This window comes from Triturus cristatus, chromosome 4_2 (assembly GCF_964204655.1).
Source record: "Triturus cristatus chromosome 4_2, aTriCri1.1, whole genome shotgun sequence".
NCBI classification, from domain to species: Eukaryota; Metazoa; Chordata; class Amphibia; order Caudata; family Salamandridae; genus Triturus; species Triturus cristatus.
The window spans coordinates 158,732,761-158,758,582 of NC_140586.1; the positions used below are offsets into that span (position 1 = coordinate 158,732,761).

Consider the following 25,822-nt stretch of genomic DNA (forward strand, 5'->3'; position numbering starts at 1 on the left):
CGCAGCTTGGCCGGGAAAAGCATGGCGTATTTGAGGTTTACGTCCCGAAGACGGCGTTTGACGCCTAGGAAGCTCAGTCTCTGCTTCTGGACCGCTGGGGTGAAATCAGGATAAAAATTAACCTCCATATTGTCAAGCTTGACCGGTCCATGCAGTCTGGAGGTTTGCAGGATAGCGTCTCTATCCCGAAAATTGAAAATCCGGGCGATGAGAGGTCTCGGAGGGGCTCCGACCTTCGGCCTTCCCCCCGGGAACCCTGTGGGCCCTCTCCACAGCGAAGAATTTGCTCAGCCCCCGTGGCTGGAGATGGGTAGCAATCAGGTCCTCCACAAAGAGATCCGCCGCCGCCTCCTCGCGTCCCTCGGGCACCCCAATAATGCGGACGTTGTTCCTCCGTGCCCGACTCTCGGAGTCCTCCAGGCGTCGATCCATAAGCGCACTCGCCTGACTAAGCCGGCGCACCTCTGTTTGCAAGGCCGCCACATCTGTCGTTAGGCCCGATGCGGTGTGGGCCAAAGAATCTACTCGGTCGTTGGTTTTGGAAAGATCGGCCCTCACCAGGCCAAAATCCACAAGGACCGAGTCAATCTTCTGCGCCAGTGTATCAAACCGCTGGCCCACCGAGGCCTTCATCTCGGCAATGGCGCCCATGACATCTCGCAGAGTCAGATCTGCGGGCAGGTCTGGGGCATCAGGAGGGCTCTCAGGGGACTTGCGCGGTCCATCGGGAGATCCCTTCTGGAGGGTATAGCGGTCCATACTGTTTGCCTGATGGACGGCGCCACGCCGGGTCGATTTGGTCTTTGCCCGGTCTCCATCTTGTTTCGTGGCCATGGCCACCAGTCTCCCAGTCGCACCAGCCACGTCGTGTAGGGCAGGAAAGCAGGGCCACGAGCTCCGGGGGGGCCCCCTCAGAGCAGCGGGGTGGATCACAGCCGGCAGGCAGGCAGTATCTCCCAGCAAGGCCACACCACACCAACACCAAGGGCTCCGCGACCCAACCTCGCAGAGACGGCAAGGTGGTGCGAAAGCGAAAGTGCGGGGTACGCGAGTCGCCAGGCCCTGCCTGCCGCTGTTGTTCACTTTGTCACTGGATCACCCCACAGCGCAAATCCGGGGTCCGGCGAGGGGAAGGCCGCAAACCTCAATCGGTGCTCACTCCGGTGTCCGAGGTCCGATTCGGAAGCGGGATACGGGTGCCACCTCAGCTCGGGTTCACCAACATAGTCCCCTCATCCAGGACAGGATAATTTCAGGATAATCGTAGGAGGTTGCGGAGGTCCTCGGGAGCCTCGCACCTACGCGGCCATCTTGGTTGCGCGCTAGGCTCCTCCCCCTGGTCTGGGAGCTTTAATGAGTCATTTCTTCATATCCGTGTTGTGCTGCTACTGCTAACCCTTAATACATATTCTCTCAAATAGCCTACTGTCTCAGTTATTTACTACTAAAGGGCACAAAGGGCTGGCTTAGAGAAGCAGTGTTCAAAAGAGTGGGAGCTAGTTTTGCATGGTGGTGTGAGAATTAACCTCAGTGGACATACCACTTCCTACATGGAAATCTAGCCCTAGGAGAGAATAGTAAATTTGAATGCTGGAGGCTTGAAATGGAGGGGGGTTGTAAATTGGCTAGAGCATTGAATTGTTGGCCTTTAGCCTTGGATTGTGTATGTGGGCCTTAGGGCCTAGGTTTATATGATTAGTGTGCAGACTGTAATGCTTGGTATGGGACTGCAAGGCGGTTCCTTAGAGCTGGAGCTTGGACCACTATGGGCAGTCTTTAGGTCGACCACTGTCTGATAGCAAAAGATCAGTTGTGGGCTTACGAAAAGTTTAGTGAGTGTATACCCCACCCATTCCTTTTACCATTGGTTGTCTTTATTGTCCCTCTCATTTGCTTGCTTTCTGTTTGATGACTTTCCTTGTCCTAGCTTGCCCATCTTGTGTTTGTTCCTCCCCTGGAGCATAGGGCTCTTTACCATTTCTGGGATTAGCTGCTGACCTCTGTCCTTCCGCTGCTCACATTTATGGAACTACTTTTTTTCTTCTTGCTTAAGCACTCCATGAGAGTGCATGTTTTTTCAGCTCTCTCCTCCTTGTGCTTCTCCCCACACTCATGTTACGGTCTCCCTTGTTTAGTAAGCTCTTTCTTTTGTGCACCACCTATCACCAAACTCCCTGCTGCCCCGCCTCTTCTGTTGTTCATGTTGTTTTGTGGCTTGTGTGCATGTCCACCCTGCCCAGTATTTCGCTCCCTGGTGTGCTGATTTAACATATAAAACAAAAGAGTAAAAGGGCGATTAAAAGATCACACAAAAAGGAAAACACATTAATGTGGCTGCATTCTATTGTGTTAAAAATCGGGCGAGAGATGCCTTTAAATGTAATAGCGAGTACTTTGTTTAGGATCTAATGACAGATGCCCCTGTGAATTTTGGAACTGCCTACTTAGTTACGCTTCATAAATGGCAGTGGGGTCAGGGGGAAAGGGGCACCTCTGCCCCCCTTACTTTTGAAAATGTCTCTTCTGCCAGACACCTCTCCTGAGGCACCACTTCTGGTCAGAGGTTCTTTGCATCTGGAGTGTGGGGAGGTGAGGGATTTTAAACTCTATGCTGCACCCCAGTAACTCTCTTTGATCCCTGTCCTCCAGGAGCAGTGGCGGCAAACACCTGCATCTACAACTTCGGATGATATAATGAAAACCTTCAGTATGCTTGAAAAAGCTGTTATGGGTTGGCAAAAAGTGAAGGCATTAGCCTTAAAGAAATTATTACTGTGGGTCGCTGTTTAACGGGGTTTGTGACTCTGTAGCGATATGATGCCGTCCTTAGGTGTATGCATTGTTAAAGATGCTGTCCACTCCCCTGTTCCGGAAGACCTTACACTCCTCATAGTGAAACAAAGGTTATTAACATATTACGCCCTCTCTGGGAACAGATTTTAACTGCACTTTGGTAGCAAAGAGAACCGAAGCAGCGAAAAAACGGTTTTGCCCAGCATCAATCTTTTAAGTGGAAGCGCCAAGAATGGAACCAGTTTCTTCGTTCCATAGCCCAGGAGTCATTCCATACAGCTCCACAAGCAGAATAGAAGCACTTTAAAGAAAGGATATTGTTCATATTCCCTTGAGGACCTGCAATATTTCTCATTTGTTCATATTACTTTGCTGATGTTTTTCATGAAGAGTCTTTTCCAAAACATAAATTTTAATAGTGAATACAAACCAATTAGGTTTTCAGCCTACACTTTGCTTCTCTGAAGTCATCAGTCCAGTACTCTAGTATGGCATGGATTTTCCAGTTGGTAGTTATTTTAATATAGGGCTTGGTCATTGGCACCATCTTGCAGCGAAAACGTCATGTGATTAACAGTTGTTACTTCTATCCATTTCCATGGTATTCCAGAAGTTCGCACATATTCTTCTACAGCAGGTGTATTATCCATCTGAGCGATTTTCCTGATTGTGACATGACTACTTGCTGCTTGTTTTAGTTTTGAGGAAAAACTTATGGTCTTTCTTTGTTAGTCAACGAGTAACAGAACCTACTATTTTACTAACATGAAAAGTTATTGTCTTACAGAAACACATGTATAATGCACTTAAATACATATTTAAAAGTGACTCCTGATTTGGACTGAGTAAAGCTCAAAAACATCTTGAACACCCCAGAGAGAGTAAGACTCTTCATCCCTCCAAATCTATGGCCAAAAGACCTGAAAATAGTTTCTAGTAAGTTTAGTAGGATGTTAACTTGCGCGTCTGACCTGAAGATGGTGATAAGTAGAGCATTGATGCCTGAACGCCTGAGATGAACCGAGCCAACAAAATGTCCTGAACTCACCAAAGGGCAGGAACCAAAACTTGTGAAGCCGGAAGAAATGGTTACCTAAAGCTACAGTGCATGTGAGTACTGCACAGAGAACTCACACAGTCTTTAATAACAGCTCATTATCATTTAAAGCACCATAAAAGGGAAGTCATCAATAATTTTAGCTAAGCTTGATGAATGAGCATTCTGAAAGTTCTGTATAAAGAGAGCGAGCTGTAAGGAATGACCCTTTCAGAAAGTGCGAACCTTAATTTACTCTCAATGAGCACATAACTACAAACTTGACTATTCGCCGCATGTAACACATGAAACAGCACGTCATGTTCTGTAATGCACCAGCTCTCCAAATCCAGTGAGTATCCGTGCTACAATGAAATATGAATAATAGATAACAAAACAGGGTTAGCAGTACCAATACTTCATTCTGGTGCACTATACTACAAAATATTTCTTAAGCTTATTTGCAGAATCTCCTTTTTAGGTCGAGCCTAGTGCAGCGCGCATGCATTGCTCTAGGAAAACGACTTCTTGGAATCGCTCTGGGTTTTCCACACGCTCGTGTGTGTTTTTTGTGTGCATTATTTTCACTGGTCTTTGCATGTGTCTTTCTGAAAAAGACATCACGCAATTGGGCAAAGGCGTCTGCATGTATCCGCCCACAATCTACTGCTTGCGGTTACGAGCAAGGGCCATCTGTTCTACCATCTGTTTTTAATTAGCGCGGCGCGCGCGTGCTTGTTTGACTTTCCATTCACAGAAGTGCGATCGCCACCCTTGGCACGCACCACTCGCGTGCTTTTTTAACTTTCCATTCACAGAAATACGATGGTGCCTCGCTGCACACTTGCAACTAAAAGCTTGCATCATCATTCTGTCTTGCACGGGGTCCCTTGCCTGGGCTTATGTAACATTCGCTCGCTACTACTGTAAAGTGCACTTGAGTCACGAAGGTCCTGGCAGATAAATAGCCAGGCAGGGAGGTGGAGCCATGGCAGCACTCGCTGGCTGGTTGGAAAAGAAGCCCTCAGTTTTTCGGTGGCAGGCTGCCAACGTTTTCAAATGCTCAACTTCAAAAATTCACGGTGTCGATGTATTAATCGGCTAGCGACCCACTTTTGTCAGTTTCCTGCAGCGCACACACACACCACAACACCGACCCCGGCTCCCATGCCCATTTAAAAGGAAAACGTGTGAAAATATAGGATATTCGAGCTCTTCGTTCAGTGTCTTCGGTCGTTTAGAGGTGTGTATGCTAGGTGACTAGGGCGCCCAGTTTCCCTCTAGTCAGAGCTGGGTGTGTGATGCAAGGTAAGTCAGCTGAGAGAAGGCCTCTCCTCTTTCTGACACCTTTCTTCAACCACGGGGACAATGATATGACCAGCACACAGGGAAGTGACCACGCAAAGGGCCGCCCAAAATGCACAGCTCTCTCTCAGGGGCCCAGGGACCAATGATATGCCTTGGCGAGCCTCCCCTCCCCTCACGATAAAGGGCTCTGGGCCTTCCCACCAACAAACGCGGGGATGCTGTTAAGGTCCCGGTCTGTTACATAATATAGCAGCCACTCCATCAATCACCTCTGAAAAAAGGGGACATTTTAGTTTTGAGTGACACTTACCAAGCGTATCTGATTTGTTTTGCTTCGTATTCTCCATGCCTGATTACTCCAAATTCTCGTGTTTGACTGATTACATACAATATATGTAATTATATGAATACCTACAATATATGTAATTATATGAATACCTATCTCTTACTACCTACGACATGCAACATGGGGATCAAGCAGACCTTCAACTGAGAAAAGTATGGTGTATTAGGCTGGTGGAGAGTTACCCATCGTTCAGCCAACACACAAAAGAACAATACGCAAAACACCACCGCAATAATTGAAAACACAACACTAGTGCTACACTGAAAAAATAAGGGCAAAAAATAACCTTAGCATTTTGTATGAAACTGGTAATCATGGTAGCCTGTTGACTGTTCTAAGCACACTGGCGTTCATGTTTGGGCAAGCTACTCACTAAATGGAGACCACAAATTTCCAGTCTTCTGCCAACCAGTCTGAACAGGCAGTATTCTGTTGGTACAAGCTCACTGTACCAGTGCGATCTGAGGGAGAACTGCAATGACACAACTACTTCAAATCATTAAGTAATGGAACCTGGACCGGCTTTAGACCTGGCACTGCAGTCAAATTATATGAAAGAATTGCTCGGCTGAGCCACCCTGTTCAGGGTTTGCAGGACCAAGATGCATAGCTTACAGTAGCGCAGCCATGATGAGACTATCTTTTTGCACCACGTATATCTTGCAATCAAAATGGACACCACATTTTTACATATCATAACTTCCACAAGAGATGGAATGAAATTTCTTCGGATTGGCTTGAGATTCTGGAAGGACCTGAGGTTCAATGTTTCCAAAGGTTACCATCTCCCTACCAGTGAAGCAGATATCCCATCGGCCTGTTGCAAGTGTTGAGTTGGCAGCGGAATGCATCATTTGTGATCACATGAGCGTGAAGATGAACACATCAGTGCTCAGCAGCTAGCTAATTTTCCATGAATAAAGCTTCACCTCCCATATGCTAAGAAAGTTGAAGATCAAGACAAACTATTCTGCTTTTGCAGGCCACAAATTTTAGGTCATTAAAATACATAATTCTGGTTTATCTCATCAATACTTGGACAAATTAGAAAAAGGTTCAGAGGAGAAAAGCTAATTGTCCAGCATCGATATGTGTTCTTGTATGCACAATCACATTGTCTCTGTCACACTTTACTCCCGCCCGCCCACCCGTTGTCCGTGATCTCTTTACTCCCGCCCGCCCAGCCGTTGTCCGTGATCTCTTTACTCCCGCCCCCCCTCCCATTGTCCCTGCTGTCTTTACTTCCACCCTCTTCCTCACTTACTGGATTTGCAAGCTAAACGAAGGTGCGGGTTGCAAGGTAATGAGAAAACACATTTAAGTTTCACTGCTAAATAGATATTTAAATTGGCTTTCATTTACAAGCATTTCCAGTACAGTAAGTACAACAAGGAGCATCCACTTTGCTTTTGGTGGAAATACCATAAACAATGTTTCTAGCCCGTCCATAGGTTCATATTTTATTGAGCAGTACATATAGAAAAATAACACACAACTAACAAAACAATTAGATTAATTTTAAAAACATTACAAAAGACAGTAACCCATCACACTACACACATAATTCATATCATTAATTACAATTGTTTTTTAGGGGATGCCAACTTACATATACCTAGTACTCACAATAAAGAAAAAGGGGGAGAAGGTATAAACCCTACCTCATCCTCCTCAAGAATTAAGTAACCCACAAACAAGGAGGTAGAGTAAAATGCGGCCAACTTTTATTTAGCAATTGCAAAGTGTTTGAAGAGAGCACACACACTCTGTAAAAACTGCCCTCACCCACAACGAGTTGTGGCATGCTTCATCATTGGGCTGCTACTGACGCCTCTGCGCAGACCAACGCTAGAGGCGGAGCAATAGGGAGGGGTAAACAATACAACAGTGATACAAACAAACAAAAAAGGCAGGATCCTTAGGTGCAGAAATATTGAGTGTTAAAACTGGCCCAGGGATATCTCTATAATAGTTTTATTCCTGGATTCCCTAGTCAGATTAAAAAGGTGTATATATATATAAAAAATATATATATATACCCAATGGATGGTGGTGGAGCGGTCAACATGTTTCTGCTGGTTCAAAATCAAATCTCCGGCATTCCTCAGGACAAGTTAGATCCCTATGCCTTTTTTCAAACCCCTCTTGCTACCCACTTTCGTGGGTTTATACTCCACCTGTAAGTCTGGAGTCTTTTTTGTAACTTACTCTTTCATAATGGGAACTGAAAAATAAAAGACACAACAATAACTCTTTCACATCAAATACAGAGACAGTATTATAAAATGTGTGCTCTCACACTAACTGAAGCAAATGCAAACCACCCAATCGGTGTGACCAAAATTTAACATATGTGGTGCAAAATCCACCATCATAAATCAGCGGGCAGACAATGGCCTTCCTAATGGTATATCCGAAAACACATAATTTGTGCTTAATATCCATTCAACTAAAAGATCTATACGTCACACACAAGAAGTAACGTGCTGAAACAAATGAGAGAAAACATTCCAAAATGCCAAAGTGCTGTTAAAAGAAATCTAGGTGTTACTACCCATCTCTTAATCAAAGATTTTCATATTCATTCATGTAGGGGCATGTGATGTACCACCTTTCCCACTTCTTACCAGAGTTTATTAAGCAAGTTGCTGGAAAAGGCACTGGAGTGGAGAGCGACCCTCTGTAGTCACACACTGTGGGAGGGAAATCACAGAATGTTCATAATCCTTCAATTTGTATTTCACTCCGGATAATGCCCACATTCCTAGGATGATGATTTCCCCTAGTGTAATGGCGAGAAGTTAGTATCAAGTATATGCTATACGCAATATCATGCTCGTATTTAAAAACACTTAACCCCCGTGCTCTCTTCAAACACTTTGCAATTGCTAAATAAAAGTTGGCCGCTTTTTACTCTACCTCCTTGTTTGTGGGTAACTTACATATACCACCAACATACACACCAGCAAAACACACTACACACATACATCCCACCAACTCACATCATATCACAACTCACCACGACATTCCACACCATGCCACTGCTGTTACGTCACTACACTAAGCACAACTTGCACACAAACTTTACAGTACTGAACACTGCAGATACATTGCTCTACAACATACCTTAAAAACATTGGCAATATGTGTGACTCAACACGTATAAGGTCCCAAAGGCGAGACCTATTGGCTATGCCAATGCTTGTTACTTTTAATGCTGGTTCGGTTTCAAATCTGGTTGCTCTGTCACAAATTGCGTATTGTGACAAGCCGGATAGCAACTAATAAGACCACTTTACTTAACGGACACACACAAAGTTTCAGAGCGTTTAATTTAGGATGGCAGAAAGAAACCACGAAGCCTGACTCACCTATCATAGGCATAAAGGATATAAATAACCTGATAGACATGATATTAAAAAACTGGCAGAAGTGCATGGCTTTATAAATAAAGTTCATTAAAATGACCACAGATATAATGCAATCAGAATTCACTGCAATAAGGGCCGACATAAAATAAATAAACAGATTGTTGTAGCAGAGGACAGCTTTAGTTCACTAGAATACTTTACCACAATTGACGCTATACTTTCTAATATGCCAATTAATCTTAATGAGCCTCAGGGTTCACCTGATCTGATAACTTCTTACTCCCCTACTCTTGTCCTTTGGCTGTGCCAGAGAATATCAGGAGAGCTAGTCACCTTTTGTGAAAACCGAGCCTGGAAGAAAGTCGATATTCCCACGCTGATGGATATCTTAGCTTCCACTAAGCCAGTATTAGGTAGAGACACTGTGTCTGATGAATAGACAGTGAATAAATGTTTTTTGAGGCTGCTCCTGTAACAAGATCAGGAACCATCAGACAGCGCCCTTCAGCTAACTGGTGCGCCTCAGATCAAGCAGGGGAAAGGAACAAGTGTTAAGACTAGCACGATTACGGAGGAAATACTATTCTGAACCTGATAAAGCCCCATACAAAGCAGCCTTGAACACCTATCACAACAACCTGAAGCTCGCTCGTCGCACTTTCTACTTTAACGTTTTGTAATTGTAGGAGCTAACAATAATGCTAAAGATTTTTTTTTAAATCACTGCTCTGCACGTTCATGCATTATCATCTTGGAAAAATAGCTACTGCAAGTAACAGGGATCTAATTTCCCAAAGAACTAGAAATCAAGATCATTGCGTACCATCACACAAAGTAGCGTTCAAGAAATCTCCATGACCGATGGTATGTAAACTGAGGATTCAACACATGGAAATGATTTTGGCCTTTATGCCAAAGAATAAACATGTTAGCTGGGAAGGAAAAAAGATTTGTGTCTCAAGATTATTCTGAAATGACCATCAACACGAGAAAGGGCTTGGTCGCTATCCGCCCAAGACTGAAAGCAATGCCCTTACAATTCTCTCTAGCTGGACCTGAAAAGTTTTCGATGGGGAAACACAATATTTTTGTCGATTACCAAGACTTTATTGAATTACTGGATGAAAAAGCAGAACATGGAAATTAATATGCCAGCCATTAGGAACACCAGCAAGAAGACTTAAATCCTCCCCAATCCTAGTTCTGATCTCTCCCCCCCCTCTTGAGACTCCTATAGATGGCTAGATTCCCCCTCTAGGGGAGCACGTGTTGCTATTTCGATTGAGGATTGCCTTGTGGGTTTGTTTGTGTTTGCTGTGCTTTAAATTTAAAATGGAACCGTAGGATGGGGTCTGCATAATGTGACACGCAACGATGTTCTCTCCTGTAAATGCTCGGCAGCAGCACCATGTGTTTTACAAATGTATACCGTATGCTCCTTATATTGCTAGCGGCCGGCCGGAAGGTTGTAGGCCCATACTTGTACAATTTTTTTGAGTCCTGTAATAAACGGTTTCAAAAAAAAAAAAAAAAAAAAGAAGACTTAAATCCTAAACATTTTTTTTTGTCATAAGATGTTAGCTATTATATAAAAACGTTACAGGATATGATCTTAACTGGTTTAAATATCTGATAGAGACTACTAGCCGCAGATTCCTTCACGTAGAATTATCCCCAGGCGTGAGACTGGATCCAGAAACTTTTTTGCCACAGCATCCATGCGCGCCAAGGGCGGGGCGACATCACGCGACTCCGCCCAGGCGTTGTATGTGACATCAGTGAGGTCACATAAGACCCGCCCCGGCGCGCCTACATCAGTTTTTAACTTTTCCGCGTGCAACGCGGATCCGATCCTTGCTGTGGGCCTGTTTAGGGCCCCTATTTCTTCCATTTCTTTTTGGTGGAACAGTGTGCGAATGCCTTCGGGCTTTAAAACTTGCACTTTTTGTGGGCGTCTTATGTCGGCGACGGACCCTCACCTCATTTGTATGTGGTGTTTGGGGGAGGATCACGGCACCACAGATTGTGCGGCGTGCCAACAGATGAAGCCGAAGTCGCGACGGGAGCGCCGGATGAAACTTCTCTCGGCGCGTCTCTCCAGGTCGACGTCCTCCCCTCGGTCTGCTTCGGCGGACGGCTTCAGATCCGGCCGTGGTTGTCGTCCTCGCCCTTCTACGATGTCACGTGAGCGTCGCTCCCCGGTGGGTAAGTGTCGCAGTTCGTCCACCGGGGGCTGGTTTCCGGCCTACTGGGGGCGTGGACTCTCCGCAGGTGATGCGGCCCCGCTTGTCATCCTATCCACCGTTTCCCGGTGTTGGGGCATCAGGAGTCCAAATGGAGACATACGCTGCGGCTTTGCAGGCCTCGCTGGCGTCTCCTCCTGGGGCGTCGGCAAATACCTCGCCCTGCGCAGCGCCCTCCGCGGCGCCGCCGGTGGCACTGGCGCCGACTGGTTCGGATCCAGGCTTGGAGGATGTGGTGCTGTTGGGGTGCGGGCTTCAGGCCACAGCGTCTCTGCCTCGCCGCAAACTCCTGCGGGGGTTCCTGTGGTGTCGCGGGAGGTCACTGGGGCTCGGGTCGCATCCCCGAGCCCCCCTCGGTCCTTTGGCAAGGTGGTCCTGTCTAAGGCCGAGGTGACGCTGCTACGGCACCGGCAGCAGCTGGACCGTGCGGAGCCACTGGGGTCGGTGGACCCTCCTCGTCCCGCTCTGGGTCGAGGCCGAGGGAGGACCCCTCGTCCCTCTCCGGGCCCCTTTCTTCCCTCCCCACAGACGGCTGCCTCGTCGGAGGTTGTATCGTCCCTGGCGCCGCTACATCGGTTGCCGGGCGTTCTTCGCCTCATTCTGGGCCGCGGCCGGCAGAGGGCTTTGTGCCACTCCCCGGGCCGGTCTCGTTCCCCCATGCAGGTGGCTGCCTCGGCGGGGGTTGGGTCGGCCGGTGTGGCTCCAGTTCTACTCCGGTCTCCGCTGCGGGGTGACTTGGAGGTCCCTTGTCCGGTGACGCCAGATGGTGCCGGCGCCATGCCTCAAGCAGCGCACTCTACGGCTCCGCGCAGGGGTCGTACCGCGGATTCGTCTCCGGACGCTCCTTCTCTGGAGGCAGGCTGTATATTGGTGTCGTCCTCCCCGGAGACTGGTCGCTGTGTGGTGTCCTTTTCACCGGCATCGAAGGGCGGCTCCCCGCCCTTCCTGAGGCAGGGGTGTTCGTCGGAAGAGCAGCAGGTCCCTCATTCTTCGGCTCCTTCTGACTTCCAGGTCTGGCCCTTGCCCGTCCCGCTTGGCCTTAGGGACGGCCGCCTTAGTTTGCAGCCGTCGCCCACGGAGGAGCTGCCTTCTCCACCGCGGGGCCCTACGAAGGCGGGTGCGGCCTTCGTTCACGCGGTGTCCACGGCTGTGGGCATCCTGCGCATGGGTGACCCGGTAGCTCACTTTCCGGCAGACCATCTATTGGAGGTCCTCCACCAGGGCTCTGGTGGGAGGGAAATCTTACTTCCCTTTGAAAGTTTGCTCCTTTCTTCCTTGACGGGGGCTTGGAGGCGTCCTGCCTCAGGGGACCCAGTGCCTCAGCATCTTCTGCACTGGCGCCATGTGACCCGGCGTGTCTTTCCCTTCACCCCTCAGCCGCCAGCCCCCTTTTGCGGAATGCTTTTCCCTCCCTGCTGCCACTGTTGACTCCGCCGTCCCAAGAGGCCCACTGGCTGGACTCTTGGGGACGCAACATGTTCGCCTCGACCAGCGCGGCCCTGCAAGCCCTTAACACTTTGTGTGTGCTGGCTAGGGCCTCCTCCTGTTTGTGGGACTCAGCTGAGTCTCTGGGATCTGCAGCGTCCCAGGAGTCTTGCCAGGTGGATTTGCGGCATCATGCATTGGATGGCCGGGAACTTGCGGCGTTTATTCTCCGCTCCGCTCTGGATGTCTGAGGTGCTGGGCCGGGCCATGGCTTCCTCAGTCGCTCTCCATCGTCTTCCTTGAAAATATTCGGGAGAGGTCCATTGATCTGTGGTTCCGGTGCCCTGCTGTTCTGGCTGTTAAGGGTCATCTGGCCATCTCTTACCCTTGTCCCTGGTGGGTGATTGCCCTCTAGGTTGGGGTGGCTTGGAAGGGGGGGGGGGGGGTTTACTGCATGTGCCATGACTTTTACGCATGTTCTTTGCCTCCAGGGCACAGGGATGGAGGTTGTCTATGTACTGGCAGGGGGACTGCGCAGATTTCTTCTCCTCCTCCTCCTCCTCCTCTCTCCCCCTCCTCCTCCTCTCTGCCCCTCCTCTCTTCCCCCCTCCCCCCACTACTTTGGTAGTGCTTAGTCACTGTTTCTTTACAATTTTTCTGCTCTTCGCACACTGTTCTCATGCTTCCACAGTTTTTTTTTTATCTGGTGGTTCCGCGTTGTGGTGCGGAAAAGTTCTCCGAAGAAAACTGACGTAGGCGCGCCGGGGCGGGTCTTATGTGACCTCGCTGACGTCACGTACGCGGAAGACGCCTGGGCGGAGTCGCGTGATGTCGCCCCGCCCCTGGCGCGTAGGGTCGCTGTGGCAAAGAAGTTTCCGTATCCAGTCTCACGCCTGGGGATAATTCTACGTGAAGGACTCTGCGGCTAGATTCATCTCTACCAGATACATCATTACGGAAGGTAAGTAACTCTTACTATAAGCATGTCTTTCCACCATAACTGCACTGACTTTACTACCAATTCTTTCTATAATAGCTTAAGGTTGAATTGAGTTCTTCATTGTCAATTTACTGGTACCACAGTTTTGGTTTGACTCTTCTAAGTATGTCAGTTTTGTTAAGGCTTTCATAAGTAGACAGTTAACCTAATCTAATATACCTATCTTATCTCTTTAACTACATTAACACACTCTGCTTATTAAGTGACACGCTCAACAAATCGAACAATTTGACTTTAATTCGGTTTGTGAATATTTACTAGTAAATCTTTTACCCTTAAGGAATAACAACTACTTCTTTGGAAAAAAAAATTCTATTGAAAGTTTACAGGAAGTTTTACCATATTTCTCCTATACCATACAAGAGGTTAAATTCTCTGCTTGTATGGTTAAACCCAACTAAATATATTGATATTGCTGTAACTTCTTGAATGTTATTACAAATAGAATCCACGAAAATACAGATAAAACACGTATTTCCTACTGTGGGTGGATTAGCCATCTTCTCTATCTCTACTCCTACTGTATTCGAATTAGGGGATTGGGAGGAGAGGTGATTGTTGGTTTTCTCAGAAGTTGCTCCTTCCCCCTCTTATGAACAAATTACACAGCCCATAGAATGTAATACTGTTCATCTCTATTTGCCTATTTGCAATAATACATGTCTCTAATGGACCACATTTTACTATTGCTCAAATGTTCTTTCTGCCCTTGTATATTCTCATTGCTTTACAGGGAAATTGTTTGTTAGCCTAACTATTTTTGTTTGTAGGCTAGGTCAAACAGTCGCATGTATAATAAACCCATCCCAAGTTGAGTGTCTGAAAAATTGGTATTCTATTGACAATACAAGATTATGATGCCATGTAATAGACAAAGCCTATAACAATTCCTCCCCCCATAGTAGCTATCTGTCTTGAAGTCAAAGGCTTCTGACAAAGTTTGATGGCCTTACCTCAGTGCTGTACTAAAAAAACTTTAATTTGGTCCCACATTCATTAAAATGTTGATGTGGCTATACATCCGATTATTTCAAACTATTTCAGACTATTTTAAAGAACTAGACAGGGATACCCTCTTTCGACAGCGTATCCTACTGTATTGCCTTGCCCACTTGGGTAATCTAAACTTACACACACCACTTACTTACTCAGAAACTCCAACACTCCTCTGGAGGTAAAATGAGCTTTATTAGTATCGTAGACAAAGGCAATAAGTCACTGAAGCTAGTAAGTTCTTAGGCACCAAGTGAAATAATGAATACACCACACTATATATATATATATATATATATATATATATATATATATATATATACACACACACACACACACAAATATGAGATCTGGAATGTAGATATATAAACAGTTAATGTACAAAGCACCTCACCAGATGCGTCTGCACCGGAGTCTTCAACATCCCTGGCCAAGCACCGAAAACACCAAGTCGGGAACCTTGTAGAGACTGTGGCACAGGAAGAAATCTCTCCGGGCACCAAAGTCATCCCGCGAGTGCGTCCACTCCAAGACTGAGTTCCTGAGCTCCACCCTACGGACACCGCTTTTTATAGTTAAATCAACACTTTCGAGAACCCTCTAGCAGGCGTTCTCGCCCATCTATCCATCATAGGTGCTGGCCACATCTCTGCGTCAGATCCACCCATACAGACCTGGCCAGATTCTGCTTGGGTGCGCCGAGGCAAAAGACATTCCTTTCCCTATCTCCGGCCTTGGAGAGCCTTGCACAGCACATCCTCCCGATGTCCTAGAGATAAGCATAGAATGCACAAAAACAAGCTCAAGGCACAAAATAACCTCACGAGGTATGTCTTGCACCAGCTGGTACTGGTTTACGTGAAAAACATGTTTGCTACTGCTGAAGTGTAACTACAGGTCAAAGCAGCACAACATGGAAATGCAATACAACAAAATGGAAGACCAGAGCATCACATGGAATCGAGGTCAATATGCAGTTTAGCATGTGTAACGTGTAAAATGGCAAGTGCAATACACCTACTTGCTTTAGAACCTCTCCTACATGGTATTAGGACTAATGTCAAAACCTCTGCCATTAAATTTAATGAAGTGACTGATAAACTAGAAGTCTATGTGAACAAAATCTTAGTTGTTAAGGAAGATGCCTCCCCATCCATTCGGGCCTTAATAGAAACAATTGAATCATACTCCCTTATTGTCGGGCTATTCTCTCAAGAGGGACAAATCCAAACTCAAATCTCTAAATTGCTTGGGAAACAGAAAAGTAATACGCAAATCTAGCCTGTTCTAGCAACCGAGACACACAAAATACTTTGGAATAGAATTCTAAGATACTATTCTAGAAAGTACTAGATGCAGTGAAACCTCTACAACAGAAAACGTTTACGGACCTGCTAGAAACCTAATTATCAAAGTTTTTATCCTGGTGGGGAATGATCGAGAAAATTCAAAATGATGGTAACACCTATAGTGACTTACTAAATAAGTTTGATTTCTCTACCCCTCTTGGAATTCTTCCTTAATAAATTACACGTAGTATTAAAAAATTCCTGTTGAAAATTGGCATTAAAGAAATGTAAACTGTCCAAACAACTAGGTGGAGTTGACTTAGCTAACTTTAGGAAATTCCAAACTGAGTTCTGTTCAATCAAGACACCAGATGTTAGTCAGTCAGATTCCTATTGTCTAGCCTGGTTGCTGGTTGGAAAAAAAATTACTGCTAAAAGACTTTTCTCTGATCTCATTTTTAACTATGGACCAATTATCCCCACCACGTTCTAAATACATTATACAGAAAGTGAAAAAAACCCTCTTAAAAATGGATGCTTTAATGACCATTAAAACAGTCTACCTCACCTCGCTGTGGTGTAATAAACAGTTTAAACTGGATGGCATCATTCATTTTAGATTGGATAGAATAGTTACCCAAGGAAATACTTCTAGATAAACAACTTGGGACCCGCAAAAACCCTTATATTTTCCAACATTCAGGATCAATTGCACTTACAGAATATAGACTACCTAATTTTCTGAGACTAAAGTCCTATTTAAATAAACACACCAAATGTGAGGAGGATCCTTCAACAATGCAAATAATCCAGAAGTTTAAGAAAGTTGTTCATGTAGTCTTTAAATGGTATGTGCTGTTGAAAGCAAAAACAAAAACTAATCTGAGAAAAATAGTTAACAATAAAGTGTCAAAGATTGTGTACCTACTGAAAAACAGCTCCACTGGGAGAAAATATGACTCTTCCCGTTCAGATGCAAACTCACCCTATCGCTATTGCACACACAATTCATGCTCTTAAACAGGATCTTTTGGACACCCTCCAGATTACGTACTTTGAAGATACGAGATAACCCAAATGTTCTAGAATTGTAATACAGACAGTGGCTTGCTGCCACATACTATGTTTCATTGCCCCGCTCACAAACCTTTTTAGGCGAATATTTTTTAATTCATCTAATTAACATCCAATAGTCATCCATCTCAGGATTTCACCTACTTGCTTACTGATTCTAATGATCCTACAATCAACTAAGAAAACAGATGGGTATATCCTCGACTTAATGCTCACCTTACCCTGTAAAATTATCCTCCATAATCCGTAATAATTGGAAGTACTCCTCTTCGATCTTATTCAGTATCTGGAAAGAATGGCCTATATTTACAAGAGGGGCAGTTAATATCTCCTTTCAACATTCACCGTCCGAAAAGATTTATCTGGACTAAACTGGATTCTTGCATTTCAAACACTGAACCATGAGGCATGCTTCGAAAATGCGTCTACTGTTATGTATTTGGTTTTACTAATCTCTCCTGCTTATTGTCTAAGATCAGTGTCAGAGTAATAAAACTACTTTACAGTGAACCATGACATAGTTATCTTAGAATCGTTGCAGGGTCTCATAGAACACTCCTTTTTCGAGTGCGGTCCAGCTTTCACACCACTTTTCTCTACATCTTCATTTGACCTTGGCACTCACTGTGCCGTGTTAATTTTATATAATTCAGGTTTTGCTGTATGTTTGTATATGGTTTGTTTTAATCCGGTATATCTTCAATAAAAATGTTTTGAACCAAAATAAATTAATGCAGAACTAAAGTATGTTTCTTTTCTCCATTCTTACATGCCTGCCTCCATCTTTTTATCCCACCACAAATTGTGTTGCCTCATGTTCGCTATTAATTGGGTTGGTTGTTGGTTCTCATTTTATATACTTCAGAAGTATAAAGGCTCCATCAGTGTTTGAAGCCTGCAACCTCAAATTACACACTCATGTCTACACAGCAGACATTCAACACACTGAGCTATTGATGCAAGACGTATGTGGCTGGAAAGATCTGCTTTATATTTTCAGCTTGGGATTGATGGGAGTGTGGAGCCTTGTGTAACACAACTCACCAAATTGAATCACTCCCAGGTACTTCCAAGTTGAATTGTATAATTATGCTTTTTTAAATAGTGCCTAGTGCTTTTGTTCAGCCTATTCAAGTCTGTGTTCAGCGAGTGCTTCTAATTTGGCTAAAGGGATGATGGCACATGTCAATGAAGTGAGGTGTTAGAGGTGATACATGTTATTCTACTTAAGACTTACTCTGTATAAAAAATGAGGTCTTCTTAAACCTATCTCTGTTTGTCCCCAGCGGGTCTTTTTGTGCAGTGGAGGCAGATTTCCGTCCCTTTAACAAACTACTTCTCAAATCACATTCTTTAGTATCAGACTAAATTGAGCTCGGGCTAAGGTGTTACCCGAGAACATGCGAGGGCTGGCAAGGGAAACTGAAACACCAGGGGCAACGTTGATGAGCAGTCTCCTAAAATGCATCTGTGTTCTGGGGGCAGTTGATCTTCTGCAGGGAAATTGTCTCTTGGTCAGTTAAGATTCCTTAGCCTGTTGACCGGCATTTGACATGTCATTTTCCCTAGCCAGATTGCACTTGCTTCAAGCTCATCTTCAGCTCTCATACACTTGGGTCCCGAGAGGTCCTACATTCAGTCCATTCATTCTCACTTTCTTCTGTCTGAGCTCTGCACTGAAGCCCCCTTTCACTCCCTTGTTCCAGTTTTCTATTACCACTTCTATTGTTTTCCTGTCTACCCCGTTGCATGTATGAATGTGTATGTGTGTGTATGTATATATGTATATATATATATTCACTTAAAAAACCATAGGTTTCACACATGTTATGGTTAGCTGGACATTTCACTCGTAAAAAACCATTGAAATTCCCCCGTTATAGTTAGTTCAGATAACTATAACTCGCGCGCCCGCAATCCACTGCTCATGACGTCACATATTACATCACTCATGACATGGTCAGTGGCATTACTCATGACATCACTGATTACATCATCCTTATGATAGACATCACTCATGACATCACTGATGACATCATCTTTATGATAGATTGGCGGTCGCGCGAGTTATAGTTATCTGAACTAATTATAACTATAACGGGGGATTGTTTTTTTTTGTTAACCCCTATTGTATATATAAATATATTTTTTCAATACAAAATTATGAATCAACACACTTGCTTTTGAATTTTTTCCTCTCTAAGTAATTGTTTTCTTGAAATTATCTTTGTGTGAATTGAGTTGTTGATGTCATAATATGACAAACTGAATTGCATAAAAAATGGTCAAATACATTTATATAAATAAATCTCTCGCGGGCATTCTTACCTATAATATTACCTTATTGATTAAGGCCTTTTTAGCTGACATCCTTTACAGTCTGTAAACCTATGCTGAAAGACATTTGGGGTTTGGAAGGAGCATTCAGATGGATCAGACTTGTATATTAGAATGATGTTATGTCTAATTTATATGTAGGGGGCTAACAAGGAATGTATGCGAAAATGCTTTTCTTTCATGTCTCTGAATCTGGCAAGTTTAATTTTGCCCAACGAGCTGGTAGATGAAAAAAAGAACTTAGGAGTTAAGAAGCCAAAAAGGGCAATATTTGATTTTGTGGACTTTGGGTGGTGGTGAGGAAAGGGGTATGGGGGCGTGCTGTGTGACTGTCCGCTAATTGTCCTGGCTTTGTAACTGGGTGAAAACCGTGTCACTGAACTAAGTTAAATATGATTTTTTTACTTTGGGGAAAAAAAAGTAGAACAGATTTGGTCTACCTCATTTCTATCTGTAATAACTGTTTTCAGTCCTTAAATTATCCAACTATAGAGTGAGAAATGTGTGCCTATAAATACACACATGCCAGAAACCTGGGTTGTGGTTTTGTGATTAGTCTATAGGCATTCAGCTTTTTCTTTCTTCATTTGCACAGCTCTTTTTTTAATTTATTGTGTGTCGTGTGTTTTCTGTGCAGGTTTGCCAACCCAGCTGCCATCAAAGCTTACCTTCTGCTTCTGAAGCACTACCAGGATAACAGTGCCCACACCAACCACTGTATAGTGAAAATGTTACATCGCATAAGTTACGACCTCAAAATGGAAGGCCTGCTCTTCCAACTATCAGTCTTCCAAGTCTTCAACCACATTTTTAGTGACCCTGCAGCCGCTATCTACAAGGTGAGTGTGAAAGTGGAGCTCCATATGATAGCCTATTAACCTGCTATGCAAAGTTCTGATTGGTCCTTTTAAGGGAGGCCTGTAACCTCCAATTGCACCTTTCTGTCGCTGCCCTGCCTGAAGGCACACACTTCAACGGGACAAATATTTTTCTTACAAAACTTTCAAATGTACACTACCAGGCAAAGCTTTTTCCTAAGCAATTGAGATTACTTTTTGCTTACAATTTATAGCATTGAAATCATATTGCTGTGATGGATAATTCTACCTATAGATTGTTTACCTATTAAATACTCCCAGGTATCAGACTGGATCTGGAAACTCCGAAACTCAAAGCTGTTTGATGTCAGTAGAGGTGCGCTAGCTCTGACTGCACTAGAAGCAAGGCGATGTCACCAAAGTCATTTAGCACCCAGCTCAGCGACATCAATTTCATTTTTTCCATACCTTCAACTGGAGCTCTCACACCTTTGCGCCTTGCACGTTATCCCAAAACACACAATATTCTTAACAGCAGTGCCAAGATATCTTCTCAGAAGCGTCCCCTCTAGGGACTGTGAGGGGCAGATGTCCATTACCGACGCTCACTCAGTTTGCCTGTGGTCGAACACTGACTCAATATCCTGAGTGTCCTGCCTCAGTTGGCAACCCAAGGCAATCCAGGAGAGGCAGGTGAATGTTTACATGGAGTTAACCTGCGACCACAAGACATGCAGGTGCTGCTCCCAAAGACGCTTGAGATCTCCATCCTCGCACTCCTTGAATAGACAAAAGAAACGTAGGGCTTCCTCCAAAGGTAATTCACCCAGGCGACTTCCAACTCGCACATGATCTTTGTCCTCGGATCCACAGTTGGATATTGTCCCACCCCCACCTCAGACTCAACCAGCTCCGCAGGGGAATTTACCCTGGAACACAAACTTGCCCATCCAATGTAGCCTCAGAAGCCCATGCTACCTTATCCTTAATTTTTAGCCCTGGGGTTGGACTCCGCAGCATTTCTTAATGCCACAGTTCGGATTTTGTTATGGGGTGCAGTCCCCTCTGGAGCATCTTTGTGCCCCTTGGGGCTGTATAACATGCTTATGCCTTTTATGCTACCTCAGTGCCTTTTGGGGTTAACCCCTCCGTCTCTGGTGCCAGCCAAGTCACTCATCATACCAGTCCACAGGTTCATGGATAGAGACATCTAGCTGCAGATTCCTTACCTTTGAACTTCCAGGCATCAGGCTAGATCCAGAAGATGTTTCTCAGCAGCACCCCTGCGCGCTGGTAGATGGTGTTGGTTGACCCCACGTGACGTCGTCGTTGTGACGTCCGCGTCGTCAATATAACCGCCACTCCGGCGTGCTGACATCCGTTCTTTTCTTTGTGCCCCAGCCAGCGCTGATCCGTTGAAGAGAGCTACCCCCTGTAATTATTTCACAGACTTTTATTGACTTTTTGTCAACTTCATTGGTGTGTTATGAGTCATGTCGAGCAAGAAGACTTCGGGGTTTAAGCCGTGCAGTGCCTGTCACCGCGCCATGTCGGTCACGGGCCCCTATTTAGTTTCTTTGGTGCCTGATGCGTGACCACGATCACAAGCCATTCTCTGACTGCCGGGCCATCATGCCGAAGGCTTTGAGGGAGCAGTCCCTAGGCTTCTTGCAGCCCCATGTCATGCACCATGGAGGTCGCCTCGTCAGTCTCGATCCCGGTCCGGGTCTCGGTCGAGAGGATGGTCCGAGCACCCCTCGGTGAATCGAAGTCCTCTTCGTCGAAGTCAGGTAAGAGGTACCACAAGAAGCACAAGGAGTCGAAGCGTGTTTTGACATCACCCAGCCCGTCTCGCGATGCGGCAAAGGAACCTCTGCGTTCAAGGCCCTGATGCGCACAGTGGGTACCTGGGTCGGCTCTGCCTTTCCCTCCCTTTCCGGGGCCGGAAGCAACCCCCACCTCCGGGGATGGTATTGCCTGTGTATCTGTTCAAAGTTAAGGAATCTGCGACTAGATGTCTGTATCAGATGGACAAGTTACTTACCTTCGGTAACTCCTTATCTGGTAGAGACATGATCTAGCCACAGATTCCTTACCGACCTACCCATCCTTCCCGCACTGCGGAATTTGTTTTAAGTGTCAGGGATGTTCCCCTTCAGGGCCCTAGTCCATGTTTTTTAGCACACCATTTTGAGTCACTTCATGGCTTAGCGCTTCTGGTTGGAAAGTCCTGACGTCAGTGCACTGGAGTGGCGGTTATATTGATGCGTGCATCATGACGACTAACACGACGCCGACGTCCTACGTAGTTGACTGACGCCATCTACCGGCGTTCAGGGATACTGCTATGAAAAATCTTCCGGATCCAGATTGATGCCTGCAAGTTCAAATGTAAGAAATCTGCGGCAAGATCATGCCTACCAGATAAGGAGTTACCGAAGGTAAGTAACTTGTCCGTCACTGACATATTACTGGAGGCGGAGAGGTATCACCAGCAATCTTTGCTCTTTTATGGCCATGTCATGCATAATTATTTCAAGTGATTCAGAGGGACAGGACCAAGGTTGTGGTGACCCTGCGGCTGATTTTCCAGGGTTTAGTTCTGCCAGATGCATTGATACGTCTCCTGAAAAGGAATTGAAGTTCGTTTTGAGGCTTTCCCCTCCTGAGGCACATCTTTCCACTCCTTAGAGAGGAAGCTGGTGGGGCTTTGTAATCTCCTTTGTCCTCATTCGAAACAGACAAATGTCCTCACTAAGGTATTCGGGTGCCTGTTCTGTCACTGAACTGCTACTGTCTTTTAATGACGCCTTAATGCACCTGCTCCTGTCTGTATTGGAGAAGCCCACGTCTTCTCCAGCAGTAAACAGATTGGTAGCAAGGCTTTATCGTCCTGCTCCTGTGGGAACCCTCCTTGTCACCCATCCCTCTCTAGAGAGGCTGGTGATTCAGGCTTCATGCCCCTCTTGTCAAGTCTTGGGTACCTTCCCCTCCACTCTGTCAGATAGTGAGGTCAAATGTATGGAGCCTTGGGGCACGAAATGGCTATGAAATTGGTCAGTGCCACATGCCTTTTAGCAAGATACACACCTGCTCTGTGGGGCATGGCTTAGCTGCCACTACCGCATGGTCTGGGCCACCATAAAGCCCATTTCTCAGAGGTCTTTCAGGATAGCCAGGGTGCCTCCAGGCACATCATTAATCTGACCTTATTACCGTTGTCTCGGTAGTGAGAGATTTGTCTTGTCTCTCCCTTCGAGACCACTCTTGAGATCTCTAGTCCAGCCACGGCAGGTAGTTTTGTCATTGTTGAGCCATTTTAAGGAGCTTTAGCTTTTGCCAGCGTTTGTCCGCTTGGGCCATGTACAGTCAGCTGCAGAATCTCCTTGTCAGGTAATACAGAGGCAGAGGGATGGGCAAGAGCCAAAGATCCCAACATCCAGTCCTCATCTCCTCCTCCTCCCCAGCACCATCGGGAAAGCTACTTAAGTTTGCTCCTACCAGAGCACCAGGAGCCAGTGGAAGGACCGGTATCCTTTTTTCTATGGGGCTGGAAGGCCATCACTTCATACCAGTAGATCCTTCTGATCTGCCCTTATTACAGGTTACTCCTGCATTCCCTCCCCAGCCTTCTTTCTTATCTGAGGATCGCCTCTCTGGTCTGCAGTGGGAGGAAGCAGCGCTGCTTCTCAAGAGGGCAGTGGAATCTGTTCCAGAGCAGGAAATTTGGCAGGGATGCTGTTAACAATGCTTCCTTGCTCCCATAAAGGATAGTTGACTGCATCAAAACAATGACCTCTGGATCCTGAACATTTTCCTCTGGAAGGAGAAGTTCAAGATCCTCGCTCAGGTCCTGTTTACATTGGAAATAGAAGGCTGGGTGGTGTCTCTTGGTCTGCAGGACACATACTTCCATGTCTCAATCGTGTGGTCTCCTGAGAAGTACCTATGTTTTGTGACTCCACCCATTTATGGTACTCCCATTAGACTTCATTTTGGCATCTCAGGTCTTCACCAAGGTGATGGTAGTGGTCCATCTGAAACGGTCAGCACACGACCCTTCTCTGGGCCTTCCCAGGACATTCAGGTGATGGTTCCATTCTTCCAGGAAAGTGTGCGAGTTCCAGTCGTGACGATCTATCTCCTGCATTGTCTCATGGCTACCTGTATTCCCCTGGTCTCGCACATGCTTTGGCACATGAGGGTTCTGCAGTGTGTTTCCGCAAGCAGCGGTTTCAACATGCTTGAGACCTCTTGGAGATCATCATTGTCTCTCAGAACGCTGCAGCAGATGACTGGTGGGTGACAGAGGAAAGCTTTCTCCGAGGGATGCCCTTTTGTCCTACCCCCAGAAACGGCCACAATAGTGATGGTTGCACCAAGTTTCGGGAGGGGAGCTCACCTGGAGCTTCTGAAGATTAGGGACCCCTGTTCTCCAGAAGAGCAGGTACTTCACAACAACCTACTGGAGCTGAGGGCGATTTGCCTGGCTGTCAAGGCTTTCCTCCACTCCATTCACGGACGGTCTATCCAGATTTTCACAGGCAACATAATTGCGATGTGGTACGTGAACAAGGAAAGGGAAGTAGGGACTCCACTCCTTTCTCAGGATGCTTTAAGACTGTGATCTTGGAGATTTTCACTCCATTCAATATTTTAAGTGGATGCAAAGTAAATAGGGCCTGTGTAACTACCCTTTGTAGTTGTACAGTATAGAACTTGCTGCCTGAATGTAGGGCCTGGGTACATACGACCGAAACGCTTCTTGGGTGGTGGTGTTGCAGAGAATATTGGTGGGTTGTATTGAATTAAAAGACTCTTTTAAATACAGTTAACAAACTATTAAACAAGTGGATGTTACTACCCCTTACGTTTTTACAAGGATAGCTCTTTTAAGAAAAGCAGTACTCCACTTATTCAGTTTTCTGTTTGCGGCTGCTCCCTATATTTTATACTCTCGATTTTTCAAAAGATGTTGATTCTATTATTCGTAATATTTATGAACTAAAGTTAGCCCGAGTGTATTAGAAATGTTATATAACAGCCCAGTGGAAGGAGGATTCGCTCTCCCCAGACTGAAGGGTATTATTTTGCACATTTCACACATTGCACTTTTAGATTCAGAAAACCCTACTGGTTGTTTAATCATCTACAAAACGATCTTGTGGATATGACTTCAGAGAGCCAAATCTTGTATCCCTTACGTTTGTCTAACACTCCTATAAAAGTGAGGTACAAGCTTCTCCATTGGTTCTTTAGAAGAAGAGCACCGTCCTTTAAAATATATGCTCTTCTTTACATAAATTCAGAATCAATTTTAGGGCATATTGAGTGGGGTAATGGGACAGTTATGTACACAGCTACTGTTAAAAGCTGGCAAGCCAATGGGTTATTTAAATTAGATGATTTCCTGGTGAGTGAAAAATGGAAAATCTGGGAGGGAATAGAATCCTTTATGGCCAGTAATAGATTTTGGCTCCAGTGGTCATATAGGGTTATGTATGGTTATTTGCAGTACATCGATCCTAAGGCCCTGGTAAAGAAAATGGAATTAGCAGAAAATGTGATTTGTATTCCCCAGAAGGGGAAAGGAGGAGACTGGTATAGGTACCCATTATGTGAGAATATAGATACCTATAGCCCAATCCTTGCAAAAGGGTAAAGGGATTACGTTGACAAGAGACATCTGGCAAAGTTCGAATAAATTAAACTTTAAAGCACTGAAGGGCACTGATTTTTGCAGGATGCAAGTTTTCCAAGTGGTTAATTTACCGGATTCTGCAGTCTTT

The 25,822-nt window shown here is 45.4% G+C and overlaps 1 protein-coding gene across 3 annotated transcripts in view; it reads left to right on the top strand.

The window, feature by feature from the left end:
• Nucleotides 1-25,822, top strand: part of TIMELESS (timeless circadian regulator) — a 318,102-nt gene that overhangs the window by 168,068 nt on the left and 124,212 nt on the right. For all 3 annotated transcript variants that reach the window (XM_085600891.1, XM_085600892.1, XM_085600893.1), the window contains exon 17: nt 19,853-20,054. In XM_085600891.1, coding sequence (XP_085457017.1) covers nt 19,853-20,054 — 202 coding nt within the window. The remainder of the gene's footprint in view (nt 1-19,852; nt 20,055-25,822) is intronic.